Genomic DNA, 24,356 nt, shown 5'->3' with positions numbered 1-24,356 from the left:
TTATTTACATTGAACCATATTTGCCATACTGAGGGAGATCTTCTTAGACCTTTTTACTGTGATTCTTTATTTTTACACCAAATATTTTGTATCAAATCCCTCCATTGCAAGAAATGACATTTCTTCTGCTTTCTGCTTCCTGTTCTTTAACTGATATAGATCCACTGGAATTCATTCAGGGATAAGAATAAAACTTTGACTCAGAAAAGCATAATGACTCCTCATAGAATAAATATTTTTTAGGACACCTATGTTGTGATTGGAATTGCTTCTCCTTCAAGTTCATAGATGGAGATTGCGTTCATACGTGCACAAACACATTCTCTTATCCTATGACTTTCAAGTTTACTCAGGAGCCTTTAATGAAGGAATTTTGTCGATGAAGAAGAGGCTTGGCTAACTTCAGGAATATATAATTTGTGCAGATTCAGACAGGTATTACATGTAAAAGCTTGTTACTCTTTTACAATTTTACTTACTTACTAGCACTTTTTAGAATTAGATTACTTTATTGTACTTTTGTACTGCCTCAAAGAGGAATTCTATATCCTTGCTTCTAATTGAATCATGGTTTGGTAAAGTAGGATTAAACTGGGAGTTAGGAATGTGAAGAAGCATTATCATAAATATATCATTACATAACAAACTCCTCCAGACTGGCAATACAATAATTATAATTGTAATTTTAATCTTGGAACTGATCCAGGGACCATAAAGTAAATGCTACCCCCTAAGTCTCTGCAACAGAAAACCCCCAAATAATTTCTCCTTCTAAAACATCAGAGAATGCTATACCAAAAGGAAAAATTACAAATAGATTCCATATCTTCCAATAATTGTTTGCTAATTTCTTTATTCCAACAGCAACCATCTTAGCACCTCATAAATACTATATGTCATTTTAAAGCTTTAACACAGGTAAACCGTGTGGCTTGACTTTTTTAGCTGCTTTTCAAATACTTGAACTTTATTTTCTGCTTTTCAGTTAACCTAAGAAAAAAATGGTCTTCTATGGATTTTTTTTTCTTTATAACCAAGACGGCTATCTTCACTTTATGTTTTTCTTTTATACTGACACTACAGTCACTACACTTTGTAGGACTGAATCTTTTCAACAAGGAAATACACAAGGCACAAAACATGTTTTTTCAGTATGAATTCACTTGAATCCTTTAATGCAGAGGCCCAGAAGATTTTATGATATACACAGTATCCGGTAGTTTAAAATGTAAAAACAATCATTCAGAAAAAAGGCAGAAAAGTTAGTTTCCAAGCTTAGTAAACATACATTACAGACTTCAGCAAGACATCTATCAAAGAGTTTCACATTGTATTTGGATCTAGTAGCAAGTTTTTTTTTTTCTCTTTAAGTAGCAAAACTGGCAATGATGTTTTAAATTTTTGGAGCAAATGAAGCTACTGATTTTATTTACAGTATAAACAGGCCTTTTTAATTTTTAAAGTAAAGGTAACACCCTGTCACATATTGAAGAAAAGCAGTATCTTAGTTCTTGAATGCAAAATAAAGCAATATGAAAGTAAAACTATATATATATATATATATATATTTATATATATTTATATGTATAAATAAATATCTTCTATTCTGAAATTCTTAACCTTCTCAGCTCTGGAATACATGTGATTCTGATCAGAGTTCTGTTGGTCTTTGTCATAATAAATGATCCTGAATCTTCATTCTTCTGCTGCTGCTCTAGTGAACTGTTTTTCATACAAGCTCATGACATGGTGGACAAACTGATATTGTTCACAGGTCTGGATCATTCCTCCCCTGGAAAGAGAAGCAAGGAAGAATTTTAAAAAGATTTGCAAGTTGATATTCCTGGTTTTATTTCTAGAAAAGATACAGAGAACTAATGAAAATAAGACTAAATATAAAAGGTCACATTTAGGATCCACTTAGGGAGCAGGCATACTTTAGGGCTAGCCCTGGTGGTTTCTCATAAAGCGGTATTAAAAAAGGAGAGTGATTTTGGTCTGTTCGTGTAGATGGCTAATTAATTTTGAAAAGGTCAAAACAATGGAAATAGGGTGTTAGGTTATAGAGTTGTTTGGAAAATGCTGCACTTGAAAATAGTTATAACCAAAAAAGAATGGACAAAAGTAAAACTGAACTATAGTTCTTAAATCATTTAGAATTTTATTCAGAATAATCATTATAAAGCCCATTATAAAAATAATCATTTCAGTCTGCAAAGATGTGAGAGGGAGTTTTGTTTTCAGCTCCGTATGCTTAAATTAAGCTGCCAGGGAGAAATATATTCCATCTAAAACCCTTTTCCAGATGTGCTAAGCTTTCCATGTCTAGAAGGTTACTATTTCTTGAGCAAGTACTTAAATACAGGATTTTCTACCCTTAGGTGGGGTTTTAACAGAACTATACAATATGATTATTATCTACATATGGACCAGTTTTTGATGACTATTGTATGGAGCAGCTGACCTCTCAAATTCCTGTAAATATAAGGAACTCTCCTGGAGGTAAGCTTCTCATTGTGCCAGGGATGACTCAAATTATTCTGCTGCCAGAGGCAAAGGATATCAGAGTGTTTCTTCCCTTCCATTTACAGACACCAGTAATTTAATTTTATTTCAACACTGACAGAGATTAGAATCCTCCTCCATACCTAAAAGCAGCACAGTAGTTTAGAGAACAGGCCAAGCCCTCTCCTCCAAGATGGGGGATGCTCGCGGTTTAGAAGAAATGGCTAAAGATCTGACAAGGCTGCCATTTGTCTTGGCTACGCACCCCTTGCTTCTGCCACCTGAAGCAGTGGCTTCCCTCTGCTTGATGGTAGGGAGACATATCCTTATTTCCATATCAACATGGATGAAAGGGTAACCATCTTCTAGCTCAGACCTAACTGAGTGGGAAGCACTGAAATAGCATTTCCAAACCTTGCACTGAGCTCTTTCAGAAAATATACTTGAAATTCTTTAGACACCCACATGGATGATAAGTACTAACAATTAGAAACAACTAATACAAAACAAAATGAACACCTTCTCCTCAGTTTAAGAAGTGAGGCTGAGGACATTATAGCACTAGAATTCTCCTCTCCAAGAGCAGGCTTGGGCTGAGAAAGCAGCCATATAGAAATTAGTTTCTCCTCATGTGCTGTAAGGAAGTTTATTGTGAAGTTACTGGAGCCTCTTGTGTGTTTCCTAGAGGGCAGAAACTAGGAGAGAGTCATAAGCTAGCTCAAGTATTCATGGGGTGGGGGACAAAGGGGGCAAAAACATGCACATGACAATATTACGCAAATGCTGTGTCTTAGGTATGACAATACAGAGTAATGGGTCCCTGATGGATTAAGGCAAAAGGCAACCATGAAACAAAAGGGAGCAACAGGTGCTGGAAACAAAGTATCAACCCAGGCCAGCAGCGCAGAAGATAAGGATACAAAGTTGCAAAGAGGTAATTGACAAGACAAATGGAGAGGCACGCCCGAGCTGTCAAAAAGATTAAGAGCCTGATCGCCCGGCAATGAACCATCACTGGTCAGGAAGGCGATCGAGGCAACGCCAGGGGCACAGGAGGGGGCTGCATGACCCCTCACCTATTGAGGATGAAACCGGTGGGGCTCATGGGACGCACCTGGAATAAGGTGGGGTGGAGCGCTGACCGGCGCGGGCTATTTAAATCCCATTCCGGCGCACTCCCCTCACTCTCAGCTTTTTAAAGGCATGCACTCTGTTTTATCAAGTAAAGCCAGAACCTAAGCTCACGCTAGCATCTGTGTCTTTACTGGTTAGCAGGCAGAGCCTGACATAAAGCTGAGCGTCACAAAACCGAACCTCGCCAGTCTCCACCGGGGAAAATTTTTCTGCGGGAGATATCCACCGGCGACAACGGAACCGGGGACGGCCATGGAGTCAGTGCTTCGCACCAGAGGCGCAAAGGACGGCACGCAAGAGGAGGCGACGACCCGACAGCTGCTGGAGTCGGCGCACCCGAGATGGGACACGGGCTCCCTCCTTGCCCACACCGCACCCCAGTTCCAGACCTGGAGCTCCAGCCCGGATGGGAGAGCCCCGACAGAAGACAAAGTCAGGGGCCAACAACTCTTCACGTGGGACGGCGGAGCAGGACCCCAGACGGGGACATCCTACACCACCTGGAGACTCCACTACCCCCAAATGCCCGAGCAAGGAGTCGCAGGACTGCCGATCGGGCAGCAACCGGCATCACCGACGATGGACGACCCGGTCACGCCAGACAGGGTCAGAACCCTGGAAGCCAAGGTACGAGACCTGGAACACATGCTCCAGTCCCTGGCATCAGTAGTGAGCGAGCTCACAAAGACTGCTGTGGCACAGGGGGCAAGAGGGGATCGGGGCACCCTACCCACCCCATCAACAACCCCGAGAGGAAGGGGCTAAGCACGAGACTCTTTCGTAGGGCTTCGTGGTCCCAGCCCGGTGGGGGTCATCCCTAACCACCCACAGGTAGGGGTCCCGCAAATTGGGGGGTTCGCTAAGGACTTCCCCATGAAATTTGACGGAGACCCCACGAACCTGTCATTTTTCCTCACAAACACGAGGAACTACATGGCCCAATACGGACATTGCTTCGGGACGGAAGCATCCAAAATCTCGGCAGTGGCCACAAAACTCAAAGGCAGGGCTGCGAACTGGTACGTCCAAATGTCCGAGTCCAGAGCCCCAGCTTTGGCCACTTTTCATGACTTCCTGGCCGCGCTGAAACTATACTTTGAGGACCCCCTGGCAAAGGAAAGGGCGAAGAGCATACTTAAAGGACTTCGCCAAGGGAAAAAAGCGGTGGCTGACTACGCCCTTGAGTTCAAGGTCCTTGCAGGCAAAATCCCGGAATGGTCTGAGGCCACCTTGATCGACATGTTCAAGGATGGCCTCAACCGTGAGGTGCTACAATGGGCACTCTATAGGGACGACCCAGACTCCCTACACGAGTGGATTTGCCTAGCTGGAAAAGCAGAGCACACTCAGCACACGTTCATGCTCGCAACCACAAACGACAGGACCCCTCCCAACGCGAGAGGACCAGTACCACAGTCGGGCCCAACTTGGGACGCAGAGCGACAACGGAGGATTGCCCGCGGACAATGTGCCAGGTGTGGGAAGACGGGCCACCGAGCAGCGGACTGCTTCAAAGACAGGACGACGGATCGCCTGCCCAGACCAACACAGAAGGCACCGCACAAGCCATCCAACCCTCCCAGATGGCTGACAGGAGCGCTAGCGACCCCGGACGAGGAAGCGGATGCCTACCTCACAGGGGACGTGGTCAACGCCCAGGAGCAGCCGGTGGGAAACGCCTCCCACCTGCTCTAAGCAGCGCCGCTGGGCAGGTGGTAAAAAAGGGGCGCAACGACCCCAGGGTGAGTGACGATTGCTCCATCCTGGCAGGGACAATCGAACTCTCTTATGGCCCTAGAGCCATCGCGGTCGAAGCTCTGGTGGACTCTGGGTGCTCCAGAAATCTGATCCACCCAGACATTGTCGCCGCACTAAAACTGCCCTGCTCCCCCCTCCCTAAACCACTGGCGTTTCAACAACTTGACGGCTCTACAGCGGGGGGGGGGGGGGGGACCGGCCACCCAGGGTACAAGAAAGGTCACCCTGAAAATGGGCACCCACAAGGAGTCCATAGACTTTGTGGTAACCCCGGTGGGAAAGCCCATAGTGGTGCTGGGGATTCCCTGGCTAGCACACCACAGCCCCTGCATAGATTGGAGGACCCGCTCCATCACGTTCGAAGACGGGGTCTACCAAGCACCAATGACAGAAAAATCATCCGCTCTGATGGTGGGGAGGGCAGAGATTGTCGACCAAACCCACAGGCCCCCCCCCCCCGAAGGACTGCCAGAGCAATACTCAGACTTTGCAGACGTCTTTGGAGAAGAGGAGGCAGACCAATTGCCCCCCCCATTGCAAGACAGACTGTACAATTGAACTGCTCCCGGACATCCCATTACCCAAGCCCAAGATCTACCCCATGGCCCAGAGGGAATTGGCGGTGCTGTGAGAATTCTTGGACAAAAACCTCTCCAGGGGCTTCATAGAACTGGTGAACTCGTCGGTTGGAGCACCCGTCCTATTCCGCGAAAAGAAGGACGGCACCCTGAGACTATGCACTGACTACCGCGGATTAAATTCCGCCTCCCTATCCAACAAATACCCCCTCCCCCTCGTAAAAGACATGCTGGCACACTTGTCAAAGGGAAGGGTGTTTTCCAAACTCGACCTCCGCGAGGCGTACTATAGAATCCGCATCAGGGAGGGGGATGAGTGGAAAACGGCGTTCAACTGTCCCTTGGGCTCCTTCCAATACAAGGTACTGCCATTCGGTCTTGCGGGGGGCCCGGGGGTCTTCATGCAACTCATCAACGAGGTACTGCATGAACATCTGTTCAAGGGCATACTGGTTTACCTGGATGATGTCCTCATCTACACGAGGACGCAGAGGGAACACGAGAGATTAGTGAGACAAGTTCTCACTAAACTCCGGAAAGCCAAACTCTACGCTAAGCTGTCCAAGTGTGAATTCCACAAGTTGCGCTTGGACTACTTAGGGTACAAAATCTCTGACAAGGGCATAGAGATGGACCCCACGAAGGTTCAGGCAGTTTTGAGCTGGGAACACCCACGCACCAGGCGCCAGCTTCAAAGCTTCCTAGGGTTCGCGAACTTCTATAGGTTCTTCGTGAGGGGGTTCGTGGAAATTGCCCTGCCCTTAACCGATTTGCTAAAGACCAAAGGCGTCGGGGAGACGCGCAAGGTCAAAAACCCAGGGGCCGTACTTAATTGTTCACAGCGGAGCCAATTCTATCTCACCCAGACCCCGAACGGCCTTTTGTGGTGCAGGTGGATGCCTCTGACTTCTCAATAGGGGCCATCCTGCTGCAAAAGGATTCTGCTGGAATCCTGAAGCCATGCGCCTATCTCTCTAGGAAATTCTCAGAGACAGAGAGGCGCTGGCACATGTGGGAAAAGGAAGCCTTCGCAGTTAAAGCATCACTGGAGGCTTGGCGTCACCTTTTGGAAGGGGTGACTTGCCCGTTTGATGTCTGGACAGACCACCGCAACCTCGAGGCACTCCGTACGCCCCGGTGCCTCAGTCCCAAACAAATACGCTGGGCTCAGTTCTTCAGCCGGTTCAACTTCCAGCTGAAGTTCATCCCAGGGAAAAAGAATTTCCTGGCAGACGCACTCTCCCGACTGCCCCAGGATGCAGAGCCTATCTCCGACATCATAGGGATGGTGCTCTCTGATTCCCAGCTGGGTCTGGCAGCTGTCACCCGGGGACGCGCTCGGGGACAGCCTGCCCCCCCCTTACAAACAACTTCAGCGCAACCTGCCCCTAGACGCAGGCAACCTCAAATGCCAGGTGGGTTATGGGCAGATTTTACAACGGCATTAAAATCTGACCCCTGGCTCCTCACCAACCCCAACAAGGTCACTATGGAACAGGACCTCGCATGGGCGGAGGGAAGGTTATATGTACCCGACTCACAATGGCAGGCAATCCTCAACAGACTGCATGACAGCAAACAGGCTGGTCACTTCGGGTTCTTGAAAACCCTACACCTGACTCGGAGACAGTTTTGGTGGCCCTCGCTGAGGAAGGATGTCAAGATGTATGTGGCATCCTGCCCAGTGTGCGCAATGGCCAAGCAACTGGCTGGCAAACCCCAGGGGCTGCTACAACCCGTGGCTGAACCCTCCCGCCCTTGGGATGAAATCTCAATGGACTTCATAGTAGACTTACCACCTAGCCAAAAGAAAACGGTCATTTGGGTAGTAAAAGACTACTTCTCAAAACAAGCCCATTTCATCCCCTGCGCCTCGATCCCGTCAGCACAACAGCTGGTGAAACTGTTCCTAGTCCACGTGTACTACCTCCACGGCTGCCCCTCCCGCTTAGTGACCAATAGGGGCACACAATTTACCTCGAGGTTTTGGCGGACTGTTTTGAAACTGATAGGTACCCAGCAAGCCCTGTCAACCTCCTGGCATCCCCAGACGGACGGATCCACAGAGATCCTTAATGCCACACTGGAGCAATTCCTCCGCTCCTACATAAACTACCACCAGGACGACTGGGTGGACCTCCTCCCATTTGCAGAGGTCGCATACAACAACGCGATACACCAAAGCACGGGACAAACCCCCTTTGGGGTGGTGTCGGGTCAGGAGTTCGTCCCCATCCCTGAGCTACATCAGCCCCCATCCCCAGCAGTGGCCGCCTGTGATTTGGGGGCGAAACTCGCAGATTCCTGGCCAGTCATCAAGGACGCGCTTAAAGAGGCACAAACCGCGTACAAATTGCAAGCGGACAAACACCGGCGCCAACAACCAACATTTCGGGTGGGGGACATGGTCTATCTATCCACCAGATTTATAAAATCACCACAACCGTCTAAGAAACTGGCCCCCAAGTTTATTGGACCATTCCAGGTGACACAAATTGTGAACCCAGTCACGGTGCGCTTGGACCTGCCCCATAATTTAAAGAGGCTGCACCCGGTGTTCCACTGCAGCTTACTCAAGCCAGCAAGTGATCCCTCCCGGTGGCACCCACACACGCCCCCCACCACCAGTGATGATAGACGGGCAGCAACACTTCGAAGTGAAGGAGGTACTTGACTCCTGCAAGCTGCAGGGCTCCCTCCAATACCTAGTAAAATGGAAACACTTCCCACACCCTGAGTGGGTCGCTGCTCACGACATCCAGGCCCCCGACCTGATCCGCACCTTCCATACCGCCTATCCCTCCAAACCCGCAGCTTAACTTTCTAAAGGGGGGCAATATGTCATGATCACCGTTGCGATGCTTGTGACATTGCAACGGCTCGCATGACAATACAGAGCAATGGGTCCCTGGCGGATTAAGGCAAAAGGCAACCATGAAACAAAAGGAAGCAACAGGTGCTGGAAACAAAGTATCAACCCAGGCTGGTGGCGCAGAAGATAAGGATACAAAGTTGCAAAGAGGTAATTGACAAGACAAACAGAGAGGCACGCCCGAGCTGTCAAAAAGATTAAGAGCCTGATCGCCTGGCAATGAACCATCACCGGTCAGGAAGGCGATCGAGGCAACGCCTGGGGCACAGGAGGGGGCCGCATGACCCCTCACCTATCAAGGACGAAACCGGTGGGGCTCGTGGGATGCACCTGGAATAAGGTGGGGTGGAGCGCTGACCGGTGTGGGCTATTTAAATCCCGTTCTGGCGCACTCCCCTCACTCAGCTTTTTAAAGGCATGCACTCTGTTTTATCAATAAAGCCAGAACCTAAGCTCATGCTAGTGTCTGTGTCTTTACTGGTTAGCAGGCAGAGCCTGACATAAGCTAGCTCAAGTATTCATGGGATGGGGGACAAAGGGGGCAAAAACATGCACATGACAATATTACGCAAATGCTGTGTCTTAGGTATTTGTGTCAGATGTTGGAATACAAGTACCTAATGGTATCATTTATGCGATAATGTGATTGCATACATGTTGTCATTTGGATGATTCATTGTGGACACTGCTGTCTACTGGCATTATATACTTTATTTACTACTTTATTCCATTTGTATACAGCCACAATTTAATCATGACTTTTAGCAATTAATGTAGTCTAATAGCATTTAAAACATCCATGTAAATACAGGGAAGGAGGAGGAGGCAATAAACATAAAAAATTCAATCACCAACAATGACAGAATACAATACACACAGATGTATAATCTCAGTTTATAAATGCTCTTCAGAAGAACTTGCTTTTAAGCATTTTTCTAAATGAAATCAGGAAGGGCAAAACCTTATAGTTGAAGGAAGCCAAGAAAAGTATATTCAGATACTTAATATTCATATATTAAGTTTATATCTGGTCTTGCTCTCAAAACATCAAGTATTGTGACTTTCCCCCCCTCCAAATCAAAGGAAACCACATTGCCTTTTAAAATAATCAAAGAAAAAACATAGCCATGTTATCAGGTGGGGGGATTCTCATGGCTGCAAAAACGTGTTTCTGGGGTCATAAATGTAAACTCTCAATACTGAACTTTCCAGAGTTTGGGAATACCCATTTATATCTACTATGTGTCATGTTCACTGTTTCAATGTGCACTGTACATCGTAACGTTTCACATGCCATGGTGCTGACGCGCGTTTCTGTTGGGAGGCAGCTGCTGTGAAACCTTGTGCCAAGCTCTGTATCTATGTTCATTTCAATGGAATGTGTGTGGGTTATGTGCTCTGCTCAAGGACTTTTCCCGTGGACCATCAGGAGCCGTTAGGAGCACCTGGGATTGTGAGCTTGGGAAGATTCTATGGGGGGAGGTATCTCGTTTGTACCGAGGGTTTTTTAGTTTGCATTTGGCACACTTTTTCCATTCTCAGCTTTCTTTGTGATCCTGCATACTATTCTTTAATAAATCAGATATCTTTATGAATCTGTTCATGAGTCTGATGGTCTTTTAAGATAGGCAATCATTACATAAAGCTGAGAATCACCAAAGTTGTACCGTTAGCTCCTGCCAGGATTAATTTCTTGTGAGGGAAAGCAGTTAACGATGGCCAAAGCCAAACCCATGACCGGGAGACTTGAGGAGCCAACTAGCTTGATGCCCGAGTCAACGGTCAGGAGCGAAGAACGGAGCCTCACCCCAGAACCTTCAGCTTCATGGCAGCATTCAAGTTCCAGCCTGGAGGGAGAGGGATCCGAAGATGGGAGAGCACCAAAGCAACCGGCACCCAGTGAATCGCCTGCAGAGTTGATCACCTGGGATGAAATGGGAGAACCCCAGCCAGGGATGTCCCAGGTGTCCTGGAACTATCGGTTCCCACTGGCCCCAAATGTAGAATCTACCACGGTATCAGAAGGGAGTCAGCCTAACGCGCGAGGGAGGGAGGAATCTCAAACCCCTGAAAGGCTAAGAGTGGTAGAGGCCAAATTAGAATCGATGGAGTACATGCTAAAAGCCCTGTCTCTGTCATGGGGGGGGGGGCAGCCGAGGCGCAAAGGAGATTCCAGCTCCACGCAATCATCCTCCATCCCCTCACCCGGACCACCTGCGGAGCGGGGCCGGAGACAAAGCCGGGATAAATCTCCACCCCACAGAGCCCGTCCATCAGTGTCCCCACCCCGAGACAGGAGAACTACTGTAACCTGGGGCCCAACCACTCAAGCAGCCACTAATTCAGCTCCAACAGGAGTGGGGGTGAAAGACTTTTCTGTCAAGTTTGACGGGGATCCAACTAAGTTGTCTTTCTTCCTCACTAATGCTAAAAGTTATATGAAACAGTTTGGACCCTGCTTCCCTTCCAAAGAGGCTAAAATAACTGCCATTGCCACCAAGCTGAAGGGAGGAGCAGCTGACTGGTATGTTCAATTAAGCGAGGCTAGCTCCTCTGAGCTTGAGGATTTTGAGGAATTTATGTGGGTGTTAAAGCTGCATTTTGAAGATCCGCTAGCCAAAGCAAGGGCTAAAAGGGCACTGAAGGATCTTATCCAGGGCCAACTGTCTGTAGCTGATTATGCCCTGGAGTTTAAGGCTTTAGCTGGGAAAATTACCCACTGGTCTCAGTCAACCTTAATAGAACGATTTAAAGAGGGATTCAACAGGGACGTCCTGCAGTGGGCGTTGTGTAGAGATGACCTAGAGTCATTGTACGAATGGATCTGTCTGGCCGGCAAGGCTGAGCATGCCCAACATACCTACATGCAAACCAAACAACCTGAAAAGCAACCAGCCACCATGAGGGGACCCCGAAGTGCCGCAACTGCTACCCGGCCAGGCTACAGAGCCTGGGAAGAGGAGAGAGATCGGCGCTATGCAAAGGGTCAGTGTCTCCGATGCGGAAAGAAAGGGCACCAAGCAGCTGATTGCCCAAAAGCCAAGGCTGGAGACCGAGTGGGCAAACTGCCGGCCAAATCACTGCCCTCATCGCGGTGGATGACGGCAGCCAAGGGGGCGACCGACGCTGAAGAAGTACCCTACTTCTCGGGAGAGGTTGAAGATGACTTAAGGAACCAGCGGGAAATGCCAGCCACCTGCCTTGAAAAGTGCCTGCGGGCAGGTGGAGGAGGATGGGTGTGAAGATGCTATGGTGAGTGCTGACTGTCCAACTCTAGCAGTAAAAGTGAAATTGGGCTCCTGCACTAAGACTACAGAAGTCTGGGCTTTAGTTGACTCTGGGTGTTCCAGGTGTATGATTCACCCTGATCTGGTTGCTGCTTTGGACCTGCCTAGCTTTCCCCTCCAGCAGCCTTTGATCTTCACACAGTTGGATGGTTCAACGGTGGGGGGGGGGGCGGGGGGGGCGGCGGCAACTCATTTCACTGGAACTGTCGCGATGCAAATGGGCAGCCACCGTGAGTCTTTAAAATTTGTAGTGGCACCTGTTGGCAATCCCTTGGTAATTCTGGGGATTCCCTGGTTGACCTATCGAAGCCCATATATAAACTGGGAACACAGAACTCTGACTTTTAAGGATGGGTTTTACCAAGCCCCTACAGTGAAAAGAAGGATGGCACACTTAGACTTTGTACGGACTATCGGGGGTTAAATTCCATCTCGATCTGCAACAAATATCCTCTGCCACTAATGAAAGACATGTTAGCCCATTTGTCCAAGGGCAAGATTTTTTCCAAGCTCGACCTTCGTGAAGCCTATTTTCGCATCCGCATACGAGCTGGAGACGAATGGAAAACTGCTTTTAATTGCCCATTGGGTTCATTTCAGTAGAAAGTCCTCCCTTTTGGGTTAGCAGGGGCACCCAGGGTCTTCATGCAATTGATTAATGAAGTGTTACATGATCATTTGTTTAAAGGGGTCCTGGTTTATTTGGACGATGTTCTCATTTACACTGAAACTGAGGAGGAACATGAACGCCTCCTCAAACAGGTGTTAAGCAAGCTTAGAGATGCCAAACTCTATGCCAAGCTTTCCAAATGTGAATTTCACAAAACCCAACTTGACTATCTAGGCTATAGGGCATCTGACAATGGCATTGAGATGGACCCTGAAAAAATTCAGGTGATTTTAAGTTGGGAATGCCGCTGCACCCGGAGGCAATTACAAAGTTTCTTAGGGTTCAGTAATTACTATCGGCAGTTTATCCAGGGATTTGCTGAGATTGCTTTGCCCCTTACTGACTTACTACGTACCAAGGGCTTGGGAGAGACATGCAAGGTGAAAAGTCCTGGGTGCCCTGACTCCCAGGAAACACTCTGAGACATGGAACTGGTCTCTAATGTTTTATTGCTAATACATAACAGTAATCCTAACAAACTGAACAAACGTGGGAAAACCCAGCCATATAAACCCCGCAGGTTAAGGCGGTCCCAATCTGTGCCTCTTGGAATGGCTCACCAATTCCTCAGTGCTACGCATGCGCTTAACAGTATGGAAGGGAGCCCCCTGCTCGCCATCCTTACTCATGACATCGGGGCAGTGCTGAATTGGACACCTGAATGCCAGGCAGCATTCGAAAAGTTAAAAACCCTTTTCACTGCTGAGCCTATTTTACAGCACCCCGATCCTGACCGCCCCTTTGTGGTCCAAGTTGATGCTTCTGACTTCTTAATTGGGGTTATATTGTTACAGAAAGATTCTGAAAATCACTTAAAACCCTGCGCTTATCTGTCCAGAAAATTTTCTGAAACTGAACGACGGTGGCATGTTTGGGAAAAAGAGACTTTTGCTGTAAAAACTGCTTTAGAAGCATGGCGTCACCTCCTGGAAGGTGCTAAATGCCCTTTCGAGGTTTGGACTGATCACAGGAATTTGGAAGCCCTCCGCACCCCACAGCGTCTCAGTCCTAAACAAATTCGCTGGGCTCAATTTTTTAGTCACTTTAACTTCCAGTTAAAATTTATTCCAGGAAAGAAAAACTTTCTGGCCGATGCTTTGTCATGTTTGCCTCAGGACTCTGACCACGTGGCAGATATAGTTGGGACTGCTCTCATTGAACCACAACTGGGCTTGGTTGCCATCACCTGGAGCCAGACCTGTGTGCAGGCAACCCCACCCCCAGCTCTGTCTGGGAAGCGGAAAATGCAAGTTCCTTGTTAGTTACAAAAGGACTTTCTCCAGGCACTGAAATCTGACACTTGGTTGCTAGCTAATAGAGACAATGTTTCTTTTGAAAACGGTCTGGCGTGGGTGGAACACCACCTTTATGTGCCTGAAACTTTGAGGGCTGATGTTTTGCAGCGTTCCCATGATGACAAACTTGCTGGACACTTTGGTTTTGTCAAAACCTTGCATTTGGTTCGCCATCAATTTTGGTGACCGACCTTAAGGCGTGACGTAAAAGACTGTGTTGCTTCCTGTCCTGTTTGTGCCATGTCAAAGCAAAAAGGGGGTAAACCACAGGGGCTTCTGCAGCCAACGGCCAGCCCATCCCGTCCCTGGGAGGAGATTTCTATGGATTTTATTGTGGACCTGCCTCCTAGTTAGAAGAAAACTGTCATTTGGGTTGTGAAAGATTTTTTCTCCAAACAAGCCCATTTCATTCCATGTGCGTCCATCCCGTCGGCCCTGCAATTGGCCCGCCTCTTTCTCATCCACATCTACCATCTCCACAGTAGCCCCTCCCGTTTGGTCAGCGACCGCGGGACACAGTTTACTTTCCAGTTTTGGAAATCATTTTTAAAATTGATTGGCACCAAACAGGCGTTGTCCACATCATCGCATCCTGAGACTGACGGATCTACGGAGGTTTTGAACTCTACCCTTGAACAATTCCTAAGGGCATACATAAATTACCATCAGGACAACTGGGTTGATTTGTTGCCCTTTGCTGAGGTGGCTTACAACAATGCTGTCCATCAGAGCACTGGGCATACCCCTTTTCGTGTGGTTTCTGGTCATGACTTTGTTCCCATCCCTGAGCTGCCACAAACCCCTCCCCAGTCCTGTTCTGCCTCTGACTGGGCTGTTCAGCTGGCTGATTCCTGGCCGGTGATTCAGCAGGCTTTGGCTGATGCCCAGTCTGCTTACAAATTCCAAGCCGATAAATGCCGTTCTGTGCAACATGATTTCAAAATTGGGGATCAGGTTTATCTTTCTACCAAATTCATAAAGTCCCCACAGCCCTCGAAAAAGCTTGCTCCCAAATTCATTGGTCCTTTCCCTATTGTTGGTATTGTCAATCCAGTTACTGTTAAGTTGGACTTGCCTCACAATTTGAAAAGCTTGCACCCTGTTTTCCATTGCAGCCTGCTCAAGCCTGTCCACCACTCTTCCCACTGGCATCCCCAACCTCCTCCTCCTGCTCTGATCATGATTGACGGGCAACAACACTTTGAAGTCAAGGAGGTCATTGATTCTCGCAAGCTTCAAGGCACCCTCCAGTACCTGATCTGCTGGAAACACTTTCCTCATCCTGAATGGGTGCCTGCTCGCCACGTTAATGCTCCTGATTTAGTTAACCATTTCCACTTAGCTTACCCTTTGAAGCCTGTCACTTAGAGTTTTCTTTCTTTTGGGGGGGTGGTATGTCATGTTCACTGTTTCAATGTGCACTGTACATCGTAACGTTTCACATGCCATGGTGCTGACGTGCATTTCTGTTGGGAGGGAGCTGCTGTGAAACATTGTGCCAAGCTCTGTATCTGTGTTCATTACAGTGGAATGTGTTTGGGTTATGTGCTCTGCTCAAGGACTTTTCCCAAGGACCATCAGGAGCCGTTAGGGGCACCTGGGATTGTGAGCCTGAGAAGATTCTACGGTGGGAGGGATCTCGTTTGTACCGAGGGTTTTTTAGTTTGCATTTGGCACACTTTTTCCATTCTCAGCTTTCTTTGTGATCCTGCATACTATTCTTTAATAAATCAGATATCTTTATGAACCTGTTCATGAGTCTGATGGTCTTTTAGGATAGGCAATCATTACACTATGCCTTAGATGTATCGCCAGTGTCATGGTTCCTGTTCCAATGTTCCTGAAACATCGCGAGTTCCCATGCCATGCTGGTGCTGACACATGTGGTTGTACAGGAGGGGGCTGCTACTGCTCCTTGGTGCCAGGCAGTGAGCTGCATGATGTGAGTTGAAAGGAATGCATGTTTGGGCTATCTTAACTGGTCAAGGACATTACCCAAAGACTGCCAGCAGCCTTTAGGAACACCTGCAAGGGAATGGAATTGTACTGACTCTGGGGGGAGGGGTTTGAGATTGCTCAGGAATTAATTGGGAGAAATCCCGTGCTTTTAGTATTCTCAGCTTTGCCTGTGTTTCTGCATACTATTCATTATTAAATTAGATATCCATAGAATACCTGTGTGAGTCTGATTGTCATTTTGAATAGGCAGTGTATTCAATATTTCTGACTCCCTGCTGTGTTTAGAGCAGTGTTTCTCAACCTTGGCAGCTTTAAGATGTGTGGACTTCGACTCCCAGAAATGCTGGCTGGGGAATTCTGGGAGTTGAAGTCCACACATCTTAAAGCTGCCAAGGTTAAGAAACACTGGTTTAGAGGCTCACAGGTGTTGATAGAAGTGTTCCTGCATGGGTGAAATGAATAAACAAATGGCAGGCTAGATGATGTTCTGTGGTCCCCTGGAAGATCCAAATCCCTTGAGAGTGGCATTGCAATTAGATCTGCTCTTCCCATCTCGTCTGCTCTCGTACTACTCTGCAGCTGTTCCTTCTGCTTCTGATTTACTTGGGAAGAATCCAGCAGATTACATTATTTATGTGGCATTCTGGCTATAACGTTGATCCCCACCCTCCAAATGGAGCTGCAGATCCTTGGTTTAGATAAACAAATTTAAAATATATTCATTTTCCTTACACACATAGAGCCAAATTTATTTTGTCTATTTAATATGTTACCAGTCTAACATAGGCCAGGATTACTTTGCAGAAAGTACCACTGAATTAACTAACACAGAAGATTAAGCTTTAATTTGGCAAGTAATTGTTTTGGAAATAAAGTTGATCTCACTGAATTCAAAATTGGAAAAGACATAATTCATTCTAAGATTAATTAAAAGCCCAGTTTAATTCACTGTGTTCTTAAACAATAAAAAAAGAAATACAAGGAATAAAATTAAGTGGAATAAAATCAACTATTCAGAAAAGTTTAAAATTCAAGAATCAACATTTTCTTAAAACTATAATATTTTGCAATCAAGTCCCTAATTCTTCCCATGCAAATGATTTATACATTCACAACTTTATTCTGAAGCCAATACCTGTTTACATATTACAAAATAATAAATGTTACTGAGTGCTGGATTAAGAATTAACCCTTCCACAATCTGATGCCTACAAAATCTGTTGGACTATAATTCCCATTATTCCCAACCAACCTGGCCAAGACAACTGGGAGGCACCAGTTAGGGGAAGGCTACACCAGACTTGATTTTAGCAGAAAAACTCTCTTACCTGTCTAGTCGTAGTTGGCATGTTGTTCTGAGTATGTCAACCACACCCTCATTTTTCCACTGTTTGCAGCAAATGCTGGTAGCAATAAAACAGCCTGTTCTCCCAATCCCTGCACTGGCCAGAGAGAGTAATAGAAAGTGAAGACAAAGATCTTCCAAAAGACAGGGCATTGTTTAGAAAACCTCCTTTGTGTCTTTTCCATCTGGGACCGAGTTCATGAGCTTTTTAAACAAGGCCACAGGGGGTTATAGCACCATGAGTGGGTTCAGAAGTCAAAGAGTCAAAATGGAAGACTGAACTAATGGCTCTTTAGCCCTGCCATATATTCTCAAATTTTAGGAAATGATTAGTTTTATTTCAGACAGTACTGGTTGAGTATAGGAACAGAAGTCTTTACTACAGTGTTTCTCAATCTTGGCAAGTTTAAGATGGGTGGACTTCAACTCCCAGAATTCCCCAGCCAGCCATTGGCTTGGGAATTCTGGAGTTGAAGTCCACTCATCTTAAACTTGCCAAGGTTGAGAAACACTGCTTTACTAGATTGAAACTCCTTGCTTGCTCAAAGGGGTTTCTTGTCCATGTGTACACATATGGTGGCCTTTTGGCTTCTTGCATATTTTTCTTTGGCCATAAACTACTGAGTAAGGTAGGTGTGTGGTGGAGGGCTGTTATTCTAGAATATGTGTGAAGCTGGATAGAAGTGCTACCCAATCCATAGACTGAATGTGAAGCAGGCATATGAAAAGACACTTTAATGAGCTTATGTTCTCTTACCTAGTTCTAATTTATGGGACAAAAACGCAGCAGAATGAAATAAAATGCTTTTACCATTGGCCCAGTATTATTTCAGTAAAAGGTTAGCAGTTTTATTGGATAAAATGTTACAGGGTACAATGCCAGAGAGATGTTATGTGAGGCATCTGGTTTCTGTCAGACTTTATATGTCAACAAGTCATTTTAAATAACAGAAGCAGCAAATAACAATTACTTCATGGTCCAAGAACTACTCCCATTTTGCAAGTCTTTAGCTCTGCTGAAAGCTTCTTAGATGACCTTCCATTCACTGTCACTTAAATAATTTGGGCCAGCAGCTATGTCCCCAGGAAGAAGAAATGCAACTGATGTGGTCATTCTACGCAGATGTACAGATGTTAGTTTTGATGGGTTTTTCCCCTCAGTAATATGTATATACATACACATCATACTATTCTTTTTTGGAAATAACTTCAGAAATATATACTGCTCTCATACAAAGATTTTGTATTGCATTTAATTCCATATTAATACTTCCTATTAATCACATTAATAGTTCATACAGTGTATTTTAATTGGGGTCCCACCCAGATTAAAGTATTCTTCTGGGGGTTGGGAGCAGGAAGCATAGTTTTGCAGTAATTCTTTTCCTCCTCCTTGTTGGAAGTTCTGGCAAATCCAGCATGCCTCATTTGCATGTGAATTAACATGTAAATTGAGTTGTCCCACAATGCAAATCTGAGGAAGCTGTTTGTTGCCACTCCCACTTCCTCTCTTCCTTCTTCTCCACCAGAAGCAAGCACATGGATGTGTGCTGCTCTCTTCCATTCTGGGCACCATGTGGTGGGCCTGGAATTCCCCTTTCTTCCATGTTCTCTTGGCAGCTGCAGGGCTGAGAGTTTAGGGCAAAACTAAGTATTTAGAAAGGAAAGAAGAACAAAGGAACTTCATCTTTTCCACCAAGATGGATGTAGCAGAAGCAACAATAAAGTCAGTAAGAGATTCTTTTACTTCTAATATGTCTAAGCTTGTGATTCTTTATGCTTGGGAGGGCTGCATGTGTAAGATCCATAACCTGTATTTCTCTGGCATGCTCATTGAAGCTATTTTAAAGATAATCTTTTTCTGTGCCAGCTTCTCAGCTGTGTTATAAGCTCTGCTCCAATTCAGTTGGTCCTAGCAGGCCACTAAATTGGCTTCACTTCTGAGATTGGTTCCACCCAGCGTTAAGGAAGGGAGAGGTCCAGCCCTAAATTCCTGCATTGTGAGGGCATGACTCTCTCCCCACTCCTAGTTAATGTCTGGTGAGGACATCCATCAGCATGAGTTTAAGTACCATCAGTACACTGATGATACTCAGCTGTACATCTCTGCCCTGGGCTGTCCAAGAGATGCTGTTCAGATTCTTTCCCAGTGCTTGGAGGCTGTGAGGGTCTGGATGAAGAAGAACAGGCTTTGACTCAATCCTAGCAAGACTGAGTGGCTGTGGGTTTTAGGGCCTCCCAGTTCTGGAGACTTTCTATTTTTGACTTGGATGGGGTAGCACTCCCCTAGACACAGATGGTACACAATCTCTCTCTATGTGTTTTTATGTGTTCCTCTTGGGTTCATGGTCAAAGAGCATGTGTACCAGGAGGGCCTTTGTATAAATCTACTTTGTGTACGCATTCCTGGATTTGGAGGCTCTGCTCAATTCATGCCTTAGTCACCTCCCACTTAGACTACTGCAATTTGCTCTACATAGGATGCCCATGAAGACCTTTCAAAAGCTACAACTGGTCCAGAATGTAGTAGTGCATGCAGTTTGGAGCAAACCATGGTATGACTATGTAACACCACTGCTTTGTAAGCTACACTGGCTCCCAGTGGGAACAATTCAAGGGGTAAGTGAAGTGAACATAGTCTATATTTTTTCTGTATTACTAAAAAGCTTTATGTGAAAGCTTTGATTGACCATGTCCCCATTTGATAATGATCATGGCTTAAGGAAAACTGTGGCTTGGGTGTGGAAAGAATAAATGGTAAAATAAATTATAAATGAACTAGCATAAAGCATAAATGAACAAATGAAACTGAGTAAAGAAAAAGTGATACACTGTATATCTATGAAACTAAGAGAAAAGCAAAACAAGTAATAGACCTGAATGAAGGTGATTTGATCTTATGGGGTACAGTTGATGAATTAATGCAGGGAAGTGAAGGTGTAGGTTTAAATATGAATGAAATGGCTAAAAATATGTATGAAAATATGAATTAGTATTGTCTAGGGTGTTGAGGATGTATACAAAAGTAGGAACCCATAAGTTGGGAATAGCTGCATGTTACACTCCAATAAATGTTGATAACTAAACAATCAGAGATGAGTTTTGAGGAAAATTGTGCAATATTATGAATGAATGCAGACCAGGTGAAATAAATATTCTCTTAGTTGGCATGAACAGATAAGTGTGAAGAACATGAGAGTGAGCAGAAAAAGTGACTGACCATTCAAAGCCCCAAGAATAAATTAGAATAGTGACTGTTTTATGAGTATCTGCTTAGAAAAAAGTCTATTTGTTTCAATTATGTGGTTTGAGTACAAGTTTATTCACAGAGAGCCAGTTTGGTGTAGTGGTTAAGGCACCAGGCTAGAAGCTAGGAGACTATGAGTTCTAGTCCTGTCTTAGGGATGAAAGCCGGCTGGGTGACCTTGGGCCAGTCACTCCCTCTTAGCCCTAGGAAGGTGGCAATGGCAAACCACTTCTGAAAAACCTTGCCAAAAAACTGCAGGGACTAGTCCAGGGAGTCACCAGGAGTCAATACTGACTGAAAGGCACACGCGCGCACAGACACACACACACAATTCATAAATACATGTTGGTAGGAATGATTATAATCTAAAAGAATGATTGATTTGATCACTTTTGGTGAAAGACTGAGAGAACTAGTGAAAAATGTAAGAGTGAAGAGAGGTTCTGAAAGTGAGACAGACTATTATGTATTTTGGGAAAAAATGGAAATGGAAGAAAAAGAAGAAAATGAAGTGGAAACAGAATGACTGCAGGAAGAGAAAGTGAGTCCTGTATGAAAAAGTATTAGTTTCCTGATAAAACGAATGGAAAGTGGGTGTAAGGAAAAAGATTGTGGAACCTGATTGGAACACAGTGAGAAGAATTACACTGCAAAGTGTCAAGATGTATATGGGATTACGTTAAAGGGAAGTATGTAAAAGGATGTTTGTTGGAATGATGAAGAGGAAGAGGCTACAGGTGATTGCTGCAAAAACTAAGTGTGAGAGAAGTATGTTGTATAATGCAGTGTTTCTCAACCTTGGCAACTTCAAGCTGTGTGGACTTCAAGCTGTATGGACTTCAACTCCCAGAATTCCCCAGCCAGCCATGCTGGCTGAGGAATTCTGGGAGTTGAAGTCCATACAGCTTGAAGTTGCCAAGGTTGAGAAACACTGGTACAATGTGTACAGAAAGAAAAAGATAATTGAGATGAATGTACTTGAAGAGAACAAGGAAGGATTAAGATTAAAAGTGGCAGAGCAATTTTGATAGATATTAAAATTGTTTTGGAAGTGAGTGAAGAAGGCTAAACAAGGAGACACAAGCAGGGAATGGAATTAAAATTAAAAGTGATGAAATGATTTGGGATGAAACTAAAATGAGGAAATGCTAGATGGAGTCTGTTAGAGTATGGGAATGCTGATGATATATAGAAGAATGGAAATTAATGCTATAAATGCAGTCTCTAAGGAAAAAAATGAAAAGGAATACATAAACACTGCAAGAATGTTGCAAATGATATGCCTTCAGATGTAGATTGTACAATGTTATGTTAATGAAAATTTAAAGCGATGCAAGTTAAACTGTTAAAAGAGAAATACTGAATTTAGACAGCAAAATATTATAGCTACCTGACTGCATTATGCCAGAAAAAAATATACTTTTAGAATATTCAGAAAAAAATCTGGCATTTTATTACTGCTTTAGACACTGTAATAGCACATTATGTTCTCACATGGCTTATGTTTATGAAAAATGCTACAGAGACTCATTATACTTTTCTCCCATCATCCATAATCTGCTTGTACAAGGGGTACTTACAGCAATCTTGCATAATAAGATGAATATTCATTATGCAAGACTTCATTTTGTAATCTTACTAAAAATGAATTTAGCTTTAAAACATAAATGTTCCTTTCTGCTTACAAAGTCCACTTATATGAAAAATGAGTAAGTCAGAAACTTATTTGCGAAGGTTATGCTTCAAATTATATAGTTCTCTTCAGTATTTTGCTAATAGTGGAATTAACCAGTATGTGCTCATGAGTCCTGTAAAGATTTCTATGAAATCTGTTTATTGCATTTATAATCGGGGGCTTCCTTGGCACACCCAGTAGTGGCAATATGTAATGGAGCATCATAAATGGCTCCTCCAAAGTGTCAGGGTCTTCTTAGAAAGCAATGCATCTGTGTGTGTATAGCTCATGACCTCTGCTTACTGGCAAGGGGGACAGCTTCTCCCTGACGGACTGACTGCCTGCCTGCCATGCTCCCTGTCTTCCAGGAAGTTCCAAAAAGTAATTCTGAAAGTACTCCTGGGTGACATTGTCTCAAAGGAAAGGTGGAGTGAACTCGCTTTTAGTCAGGGATGGCTACCATCCCCAAGTGTTGTGGTGCGATAGAGCTCTTTATGTGGGGATGTTTTAATATTTGATTTGCATTTATAATTTATGATTGAGACTTTTTGTTTTTGCTGATCTCTGCTCATTATTTTTCATGCACATACATCTTTGGTACCTGCAGCACATTACATTGGACAAACTGGGTAGAGGAAGAGAAGTGAGTGATGGGGAATGACCACAACTTCACCTTGTGAACCAGGTCCAGGACTGCTCAGTAAAAATACAAAATAAGCCTATGATTAAAACATGAACTGGCCACAGGGTTCACATTCCACCTGCACTGCATAACAGGCACCCAGGGAGTCAGATCATATCCCATTTACAAGGCAGCCTAACATGGAAATATTGGTGCCTCTGAGCAATACCAGATTAGATGTAGGGAATATGGCCTTACTAGAATATTAGGAGTGGACACATAGAAAAGGTACATCCAAAATGTCAAAGAAAAACTAAAGGCAAAGCTCAGTATTGTATACAGCATTATAAGCAAAGGCTGCTTCAAATGAGTGTCAGTGGCATATGAAAACTACCTAAGTATCATTTTTTCTCTCGTTTCTTTCTTTTTAATGATGCTTAATCATCTACCTGCAATGAACAATGATTGGAGCATTCTTTTCTTCTGCACAATGCATGGCTTCTTCCACTTCTTGAACCAGTTGTAGCAGGGGTGGTGCTTGATCAGGGGTCTTCTGGTCTGGCCAAGATGTATACCAGTAGTGCTTCAGGTTTCTTATTTCTTCACCGTTCTGTAAGACAGCGAGCAAGAAAACTGGAGGCAAGGAAATTAAGAGGCAACTGCATGAATTTCTTTTTAGATAGGAAGAACATGTCTCATTAGGGGAATCTCAAGAGGCAGCCCAGAATTTCCAAAGGTAAGAATTTCTAATGACTCAGACTTTTAAAACCTTTCCTTGGGATATGCAATCAACTGGCATTCGTTCAAAGGCTCCTGAAAATATGGCACCCTATAATCCCTTGAGCTGCACTCCAAATTTTAGGTAAAAATTAATTGCAGGTTTCTGTTGAATGACTCAATACCTTGGATTATTTGGGTGAGGAATTTTTGGCTTGAATATTAAAAATTCTGTACAGGAAGCTAGTGGGGGAACAAAGCCAGGAGAGATGACTAGCTACACAGGAAGACCCTATCGGTTGTCTCTGGTTCAGAAGTCTCCATCCCCATTGTTTATTATCCTTACAGTATCTAGCATGTTAAGCAGTCCCTTTAAACTGGGGCCACTTTGGCTTTTTTATTGATAACTAGAATAAATCAAGAGCAACAGCAGCTGTAGCAGCAACAGAACACAGATGCAAATTTTAATTAAACTGGCTCCTGTAACATCATACAACTGGCAAGTAGCTTTGTCTGTTAATTCAGACTGCACTGATATGCTAAAACAAAACAAAAATATGGGCAGTGGGGATGTGCATATGCTCTAAAACAGCATGGCTGAGCCACCTATTCCTCCTCTGCTCTCCTCCCACTGTCCCTCTTCACTTAATTCTGTGGCATGAAATTACACTGAGTTGCACCCCTTTAGTTTT

General features: G+C 44.9%; 1 protein-coding gene across 1 annotated transcript in view; it reads right to left on the bottom strand.

Moving 5' to 3' along the window:
* Positions 1–1,143: 1,143 nt before the first annotated feature.
* PTPN5 (protein tyrosine phosphatase non-receptor type 5) overlaps positions 1,144–24,356 on the bottom strand; it is a 67,945-nt gene continuing 44,732 nt past the window's right edge. The window contains exons 11-13 of the mRNA XM_063289369.1: positions 23,397–23,557; positions 17,387–17,500; positions 1,144–1,792 (exon numbers count right to left, since the gene is read on the bottom strand). Coding sequence (XP_063145439.1) covers positions 1,696–1,792; positions 17,387–17,500; positions 23,397–23,557 — 372 coding nt within the window. The 3' untranslated portion in view covers positions 1,144–1,695. The remainder of the gene's footprint in view (positions 1,793–17,386; positions 17,501–23,396; positions 23,558–24,356) is intronic.

Source organism: Candoia aspera, chromosome 1 (genome assembly GCF_035149785.1).
Source record: "Candoia aspera isolate rCanAsp1 chromosome 1, rCanAsp1.hap2, whole genome shotgun sequence".
Lineage (NCBI taxonomy): Eukaryota > Metazoa > Chordata > Lepidosauria > Squamata > Boidae > Candoia > Candoia aspera.
Note: the sequence above shows the minus strand (reverse complement) of the source record. Positions and strands in the feature narration are given on the sequence as shown.